General features: G+C 46.0%; 1 protein-coding gene across 1 annotated transcript in view; it reads left to right on the forward strand.

Annotated features, from left to right (window-relative positions):
• The window catches only part of CCDC85C (coiled-coil domain containing 85C), a 112,180-nt gene extending 102,835 nt beyond the window's left edge, over positions 1–9,345 (forward strand). Inside the window, exons 5-6 of the mRNA XM_086750062.1 lie at positions 3,991–4,089; positions 5,629–9,345. Coding sequence (XP_086606188.1) covers positions 3,991–4,089; positions 5,629–5,718 — 189 coding nt within the window. The 3' untranslated portion in view covers positions 5,719–9,345. The remainder of the gene's footprint in view (positions 1–3,990; positions 4,090–5,628) is intronic.
• Positions 9,346–9,352: the final 7 nt, after the last annotated feature.

Consider the following 9,352-nt stretch of genomic DNA (forward strand, 5'->3'; position numbering starts at 1 on the left):
TGAGGCTTGCACCCTTCAGCAAGCATTCCTCAATCTCAGAGTGCTTCCCGGTACAGAAGCACTTACCTCAACTTTCAACTCTGCTTCCAAAGCTTTACTGCAATCGTCACGACTCTTTGGTGTGGTTTTTTTGTTTGTTTTTCAAATATGCATTGCGTGGTCATGCGAGGCCAGTACAACAAGTCGTCAGGGTGGTGGATGTGATGGACTGGGTGACTTTGAGGTGATGCTGCCTTGGTTACAGACGTCAGTGCAGTCAGGAAGGAGAACTAAATATACTTGAGGTGTTCCTCAAAGTTTACGTATCAGCGGGGACAAAGCCAGATGAGCCAGTGTGCTTGTCGAGAGCGAGGTGCAGGTTGTCTTCAGGAGATGGCAACCCTAGGCAGGAGAGCAGCGCTGCCTGGTCCAGCCCTATCTCCCTGCCCGGGGAATCACCCCATGCCCGAGCGGAGCAGGCTGCCCTCACTGGCTGGCGTTTTACCCGGGGAGATCACATAGCGCCAGTGCGTCTGCAAAGGGCCAAGTGCTTGTCAGTGCAGCTTGGTGAAGAGCAAAAAGGAGGGGACGGCGTGAGCTGCTTTGAGCCTGGGGTACACTTCTCTGTTTTCTGTAACCTCGTCCTTTTAAACAGCTGAGGCGGCGCCTGGCAGGATCTGAGAGCAGCTGGGGCTGGCAGAGCACTAAGGGACCTTCCTGTCTTTCTTCAGGAGGCGATTTCACTCTTCAGAATATATTTTTTTTTCCAGCATGCCTTTCCAGGATAGGCTACTGAGTTTTATCCCCCCAAATCCCTTTTTCCCATACCCAAGATGCTAACACGTCTTTACAAAGTGCTTACACAGACATGGGGTGGGCCTGGAGAGCAGGATAGTTTCCAGGGTAAATGAGTCCCAAGTCATTCAGAAATTAAATACAACCATAACTTCTATCTGATCAGCTATCAGCTCCAGCTCTGCCTGATTTACACCATCAGAAGACATTTCCACTCAAAGAAATGGGCCGTGCCAGCCTTCCACACCTCCTGGACTAAGGAATGTGCTTTTAGTTTAAGCACAAGCCATAGAAAACCAGTTTATTTTTGTCTGCTGAGACTCTTGTGCCTGCAAGATTGATGGCTGGTGGCAGCAGAGGCTGGAGTTGATGTGATCGTTAACTAATCTACACCACGGCTGTCCTTGATGCTTGCCCTGTGGACATAGCCGGTGCTTCGCTGCCAGCCAGGCAGCTCTGGCGCTCCGCACGGGGCTGTGACCCTGCAGGCCGCTGCCTTCGCAGCCGAGCGTCCGAGACGCCGACTCCAGGCGGGCGTGTTCAATGTGTGAGTCCGGCTGGATCAATAATTAATTCCCTCCTCTTTAGCAAAAAAATAGATGCTCTCTTTGTCAGCATGTACATGCTTTTTGCGTCCCTCTTGCCCTCCTCTCCTCTTAGATAGGATGTGGATAATTCTTATTTGTGCAAAGATTTGTCCCAGCTATGTTGGTTAAACTAGCTGGTGCGTTTTAGAAGTAGGTTAAGGGCCTTAGGAGAATGACCTATTTTTGTTCGTAGCGCAGTTTGAGTACAGCAGGATCGCTGTGCTGAGGCAGACCCGGGGATAATCTACCCTGGTATCCCGTTTCGTGGAGCAGCTGGTGCTGTATACCTCAGCAACGGGGGAACCCATCCTTGCACTGCATCTGGCTCCGCTCTTCTCGGGGAGGTGCAGGGATATTTACGCACACAAATACACCTGCTGTACAGCTTTGTATGTGTGTGGATGTATTGCGGTGAATAAGGCCACGTGCTGTGTGATAGCGCTGGGTGATCCCAGGAGCACTGGATACCCTGTGCGCTGGGCTGGCCACCTTGCTCATCAGTGGCAGAGACCTGGGTGAGGTATCGAGGTCAGCGCAGATGCAGCAGTGAAATCTGAGGGCAGTCCTGCGCTGCGATGTGCCCACTCGTGCAACGTGCCGGTCCGGAGGAGCTATCTGAGTGCTCGCAGCAGTGTTGGGGGGGATATTCTGTGGGCCAGAGTGTTTCCAGCAGGAAGCGGAGGCCGCCTTTAGCTCTGGATCATCTCTGATTGAGGAACCACCTGGCCCCAGCTGGGCACTGCTCCTTGTGTTTTCAAACATTGTCAACCTGAAATCTAAGAAAATAAGTCACAGGCAGGATGTTCCCACTATTTTTTTTTGCAGTGTCCTGAGCTGCTTTCACAGTGTGTTCCCAAGGCAAATCTGCAGGCCCTGCCACCAGGCCAAGTGGTGTCCAGTGGGCTCATGGACACGGGCACTGGACGTGCCCAGGGCGTCAGTGCTGGACCCGTCACCTGTCTGTCTCTGCTGGGAAATCTGTTTCTCTCCAGATCTGAGAAGAGTTTCTGGAGATGCCCTCCGAGCCACAGAGCAGAGCCTCCTTGGAGAGTCTCAAATTCTTTCCCCCCTCCCTTTCTAGCCATTCCCATGCTTTTGCGGCCATGTCTTCATTCTTGCAGTGCTTTCCTCCCGTTAATGCCACAGGAAAAGCCCTGTAGCAGTGAGCAGGAGGGAAGGGAAAGGTGATGCCTCACTCCTCCTGAGGCTCCTGCGGGCAGGGTGCTGCAGGCACGGCCTGGTCCCGCTGCCTGTAGCCAGGCAGGAGAGGAAGGACAGCAAAAGAGAGCTTGTTGTGGAGGACCAGACAGGCCTGGCACCAGCGCTGTGTGGGGATGGCCCGTATTCATCAGGCTTTGTACCAGCTGAATGCATTGAGCAGCCGGTAGCTGTCACCCCGCAGCCGTGTCCGCAATCCTGGGTGCAGGTGCGCGTGCAGGGGACGCGCGTGTGTGCCAGCCCCAGCCAAGGGCCGCCCATTCCCTTACGTTTATGGGGCGTGCCCTGTGGGTGGAAAGGGCGCTGACGGAGATTAAACTAAAGCTCTGGGAGTCGAGGTGATTATATCCATCTTCAGAGGGCATCTGTGGCACAAGGAGGGGGTGACCCAGATTCACTGCGGCACTCGGCACTGGGTGGGGACGGTGCCTTCAGAGCACTGCAGTCAGCACACAGCGTCCTGGGAAGCAAGGCTGGCTTTTTTCCCTGTCCCATTCCCATCCCCTTCACAACCTGGCTGCATCCAGCTCGAAGAGGGGGTGGGTAAGCACTGGGAATCAAATCGGGAACTCTGAGTCCCAGGGCTCTGTGCTAACAGCCCATCTCTTGCTCACTGCCATCGTGGGCCTCCGAGAGGTTCCCTTGAGAAACTAAATGGGTTAAAAACAATTTTCAGCCAAAAGGTGAGTGAAATTGGCTGTGCCTCTTTAAGATCTCAAAGTTCATGGCTGATTGGAGACCACACACTTAAGCTGCACAGCGGGTAATACTCTGCTTTTCAGTGGTACAAACCTCTGTTTCCCTATTCCCCTGATGGCTAAAACCCTGTGAGACCTAAAAGCTGCTGGCCTGGGCTGCCCACAGTTGCCCCATGACTCCGACCAATAGGAGTGGAGAAGCTCTGATCCTGTGAACAAGGGGAATGGAGGGAGCATGAGTTGCTGGGGCATTGCCGTGGAAGAGCTGCCTGGAAGGTGAGCCACCAGCAGCCTTTCTGGAAGAGATGTGTTTGTGGATGCAGGCAACCTGCTGCCATGGTCCCCCAGGCCACAACATGCAGGTGGTGGGACAGAGGCATGCCATTGCTGGGGATGGGTGAGGATGGAGGCACCCAACTTGGTGTCATGCTTGTCTTTGCAGTGCTCTGACTCTCAAGGCTTTCTGAATCCTGATAATTTAAATACTGGTTAATCGTAGAATCATAGAATAGTTAGACTTGGAAGGGACCATTAAGGGTCATCTAGTCCAACCCCCCTGCAAGGAGCAGGGACATCTCCAACCAGATCAGGTTGCTCAGAGCCCCTGAATGTTTCCAGGGATGGGGCATCTACCACCTGTCTGGTTGATGAGGTTGTTAGGGGTGCTTAATTATTTGAGGAGCGTAATGCTTTTGTAATATTGTTTTTTCTAGGTCCTTGAGGTCCATGAAAATTTGGACAGGCAATTGCAAGACAACTATGAAGAAGACCTGAGTGAAAAGGAGAAGGCAATTGTTCGTGAAATGTGCAATGTAATAACTCTTCTCAGCAACTCTACGGGTTTCTTTAGTGGTCTTTTGTTAGAAGTACAGAGGAGCAGGGGTCTGCTGTGTACAAGCCCTGCTTCAGGCGGGATCCACAGGCACTAGGGAAGAGTGGAGGCTCTGCTAACTGCTGCTCTGGGTGTCAGTAACCCGAGCGCCTTGCTCGCTGCGCGGAGCTGCCTTTACTCAGCAGATACTTCCCACTGCTGCCTTCGGGGGTGCAGGGTAGCTAGTCCAGCTGACCGAGAGCTGAGCAAAAGGCTTGGAGAGTCCTGTTAGAGGTTGACTCCACTTGTGCCCTTACGGACTTGGTTTGAGCTGAACAGTGACTGGTTGTTATCTTTGAAGCTGTACTGCTTGGATGGATTTGAGCCTAAACCCTAAGATAACATTCAAATCTGAAGCCATTGAAGAGCATCCTGGGGTGTGGGGTTCTTTTAGCACTGCCAACACGTTGGGCAACCACATGGTTAACTGAGCTTGCTGCGTCCTGTATGGTGAGTGTTTGTACAAAACCTCTGCTCTGCGTGGTGCTGTCTGCTGCTGTGGCACTGCCTCCAGCTTCACAGCACCTTGCCCACGCTTTGGCTTTGAACAGAGAGTTTGGGATTTCTGCTAGAATGTGGCTCAAGCTGCCTTCTCTTTTAGAAGTCCACCTTGGAGGTCAGCCCAAGCAGCATCATTTAGTGCTTCACAGCAGCAGAGATGAGCCTAACCCTGAATTCTGAAAACCACCTCAACCCTAAAAAAAGGGTGAAAAAACACAAATGCATCTTGCAGAGCTAAATCACTGCAAGCATCCTTAGCAAGGGCTGAGGCACGTCGCTTTGGTTGGTGGATCCCTATAAGCAAAGCCAAGACCAGAGTAAACGAGGGCCTGCTTTTTAGGATATTTTAGCTGCTTAATGCCACATTTCCTTGTAGCCATGCAGGGCTGAAGGTAAAATGACATAGCTTCATCCTCCCAAATGGACTCATTTCTGTTTGTGTATCATCAGCTGTTTTTTCTTTAAATATTCATTTTATGTAGACTCAAGACAACTACGAAGTGCATTGCAATTTATTTTTTTAAAAATAGTGTCCCATACCGCAGAGGCCCTAGAGTGATAAAATGTATGTTTTGAGAAAGTCATATATGTATGTATATAATGTTAATCATTATCTTTTTCATTATCTTTTCTGTTCATGGTAACATAATTTCTGTAAGCATGGCAGGGTTGACCTACCATTGAACTTCACTTCTGAACCTAGCGTATTTGTTTTATACTGTTACCCCAGGCAAAAATGGTTCTAATTTCAAGAGAGACTAATTAGAAAAATGCATCAATGTTTTCTACCTTGGAAACTGGTGCACAGCTGCCATCCAGTGGCTCTGCTGACAATTACAGCCCAGGTCTAGGAAACGACTGGTTTTGACTTTCAGCCTGCAATTATCAAAATACTGCAACTCATCAGAGGCTTTGGGTTGGGTTTTTTTTTTTTTCAATCATGTCTTTCTCTCCCTCACCTCTTTATTTTTTCTTACAGGTTGTCTGGCGAAAGCTGGGTGATGCTGCGAGCTCCAAACCCTCCATCAGGCAACATCTTTCGGGAAACCAGTTCAAGGGTCCCTTGTAGAACACCGTCCCAGAGGCTGAAAGTGATTGGTTCTGTGAAGACTAAAGAGGCAGAGCTCAGTGTTTCTAGCTGCCTGGTCTTTGGGAGTTGGGGTTGAGATTTTTCAGGGTTGAGGTTTTTTTTTTTTTTTTTGGCTTTTTTTTTTTTTTTTTTGTAATGATAGTGTAAATATGGCAGCTAAAGGCCTGATTTCCAGGCTGTGGTGCTCTGGAACTATTGTTCAATGGGTAACCATCCAATAATGCCAGACTCACATCATTTGTATTGTAGTTCAAACCTGCTTTGTTTTAATGGTCTGTTTGTAGAATTAACTAACTCGCGAGAATTTCCAAGAGGAACCCTTAACCTACAGAGAAGTCCCAATTTGTATTGCTCCGGGCCACCTGGTTGTCAACGATTTATAACTGGGTTAGTGGCTCCAGGCAGCACCTTCCAAGGAAACAGCATTTTGTATTTGTTGGCTTACTGCCTGCCAAGCTCCTGAGCTGCTAACACTTTTTTGGAGGTCCTTATTTTGAAGAATGTCATGCAACTGTTTTCACAAGGCACTGTGTACAATATTGAGTGGGGACCTAAAAAGACTGGTCCCACTCTGTACATCGTATGGTGGTACTCATCACACAAACATACAGAAACGCTGAAATGCCGTATCAGCTGTTAATGAACTGTTTTTCATGAACAAATGACACAAGATTTCTGCAGTTGTAATGTGAATGAACTGAAGTCACTTAGCCACACACCAGTATTCCCTACAAATATGGCAACACTTTTCCTGTCGAGCTTTTACAACAAAATAATTCAGCAGAAACTGCCGTCCTAACAGTGCTTATGGCTTTCACAGGATCTTCGAGAGCAGCTCATCTTTCAGATAAGGAAGATTTGGGTATTTTTTTTTAATGTTCTTGCTGGATCCCTCACCTATACTGGTTCCTGTGTAGGGTAACCAAGCAACAACCTTGCAGAGCTGAATAAAAACTCCATAAACACGGGCTGTCGGGTGAGACTACTTCCTGCCATTCAAGCTTTATTTTTGTTAATGAACCAAAACAAGTGGGTTTTTCCTTCTTCTAATGGTTGTATATAAAACAATGGGACTTATATTTTGCTATTGTGGAGTAGCTGCTTGTATAGTTGTAAGAATTTGACCCCCTTCTTTTCCAAGTTGTCACAGCAGCTGTCCTTGTATTTTATTAGATGTTCTTTCCCAGTAGTCCAAGGAAGCAGGGCTTGGTTATTAAAATAGTTGGTGTAAAATAATTTTAAAGACAGGCATGTGAAAAGATCAAAGGCTCCTCTTCAAAAGTTGCATTGATTTTAGTGATTTGTTCGAAGATTTAATGACCTCAAAAACCGTCACTTCCTTCTTGTTCTCCATAAGAATCAGTCACAGCTACAGACAGCTGAATTAGCCAGACAGGTTCTTCCTCATAAATTAATTTGTTCTACCAGTGGAGTTCTTTACTTATGGCATTGTGTTAACATGGAGCACCGATACAATACCAAGGAGCCCATGCTGCAAGTTATGGTCCCATGGTATATGATAATCTAGCTGCCTGGGTAAAGAATTTGGAGTGTCAGAGCAGCGATCTGTAACCAGTTTAAAAAAAAAAAAAAAGAATACAACCAAAATACATAGTAACGTGTAAGAGTAAGCACCACTTCATTATTTATTGCAGAAATAAAAATATAACAGTCAACATGAGTAAGTTATTTGGAAAAAAAAACACAACCAAGAACCACCCCCAGAACACACACGCATACTCTCCCTCACACACTCACCAGTAGTTTACTACTGCTCAGTCAGTGAGCGCTGAGCTAACTCACTCTTAAGTCTAGTAATGCTTAGACCCAGTGTGTCTGACTTAAAATATGGCATCTTTAGAGGATTCCGACTTTCCTTCTTTTTGCTTTTTGTTTTGACCTTCAGCATTGATTATTTGTCTTCCTCCTGTACAATTTATACCTTGAGATTTTTGTACCAGAAAAGGTGATATGAAGCAGAGGCATCATTCTTCCTTAACATCTAATGCCAAACAGAGGGTTACTGTAATCTATCAGCTTGAAAGCCCATTTTAATTTTGGTGGCATCTAATCGCTGGATTAAGCAGACCATTTAAGCATATTGGGAACAAGGTTAATTTACGTCAGTGAATTTTAACTAAAGCAATGCAAATGTTGCCAGCACTCGTAGAGAGTTAATTGTGCTGATGATGTGGTTGCTATTTTAGGAGTATATTAGACTAGCAGGTCCTCTCAACAAGCAGAGAGCTATACAAAGCAGATTACTAGTCTCACCAGCTATGTCATTCTTGTTCAAAGATTCCCTGCTATCAAATCTCTTTCAAAATCTGTTCAATTACTTCAGGCAAAGCTTGTTTTGTTCCACCTGCAGGTCTCACCTACAAGGGAAATAGTGCTGCAATTGAGGTCCCTTAGCGCTGCAAATCCTGAAGAGCCAGTTTACAGGGTAGCCAGTACTTCAGCTGAACAGTCTTGATAGGGTACATCCCGTTTCTTTAAGATTCTATTTGGCAGCATAAGTCTGCAATGCAAGATGTGCATCACTGATTTTGCAGAAGAACATGACAGTGCCGTACGCTGAGGTGTTATTTTGGGGGGGGCAGGCTTGCTACTCTTCATACTTAGCTCCATTTGAGCTATAAAATGTCTTCCTGGGGTAAAATGACACTCAATGACTTTACAGGATGACTTGGGTGCTGAATTTTCAATTGTCTAAACAGATGTTTTGTACGCGTATTTAAATTCACTTACCTATGCGCTAAGTCTTCAGTGAAAACTACCTGAGGGGCTTTGTACATTAAGTTGGAAGGGAGCATCCCTTGAAATAGCGGCCATTAAATTGATATATTTGGGGCAATAGTTAATTTCCTCAAGATTGAAGACCTGGGTTCTGCAATCCTCTGGCAAAGAAAGCATCCACTGTTTACAAATGGACTTTGCTTGCTTAAGGAAAATGAAATCACATCCTTGACTTTTGTTGGAGTGGCTGAAGTGAATCGCATTTCTCTAAAAGTTCCTGAAATGCTGCGGTGTAACCAGCTTCAGTTGGCTCTTTGCACCTTGGTAAGACTGCTGAGCACAACCTTGTTTGAGAACGGCACATTTTTATCCAAATATTAGATATTAAAATAAATCAGTGTTAAAGTGACCTTTTATCTTTTTAGAAACTGTGGGGGAAGAGTACTACTGATCTTTTGCAAAGTGCATGACTGTAAAGTGATAAAATTGTATATTTTTCATAATGTGGGGAAAGTCTATTTGTGCTGCTTTAGAAATCAGTTTTAAAGTTTGATTTCTGTTAAACCTGTGATCTTACAGCCCTGCTATATTTTCTGTATATGATTTACAAAGAACTGGAAACGTTAGCACCTGCTGTTGTGTATATAGCAAAATTCTTTAGACCTTAGCACGCGTTTTTACCCGTTATTGAACCACTCTGGCTTTTTTGGGGAAGGAAAGTAATAGTACAGATTTTTTTGATAATGTGTGTAAAACATTCATTTGAAATATTTTAGTAAAAATGAAGTAAGAGATTGATTGTGATAGTGTATACTTTTAGTTGAATAAAATAAAAACCATTCTTTTTAAATAAACTGATGAATAAGATTTGGGA

This window comes from Chlamydotis macqueenii, chromosome 5 (genome assembly GCF_036417535.1).
Source record: "Chlamydotis macqueenii isolate bChlMac1 chromosome 5, bChlMac1.mat, whole genome shotgun sequence".
Taxonomy (NCBI): Eukaryota; Metazoa; Chordata; class Aves; order Otidiformes; family Otididae; genus Chlamydotis; species Chlamydotis macqueenii.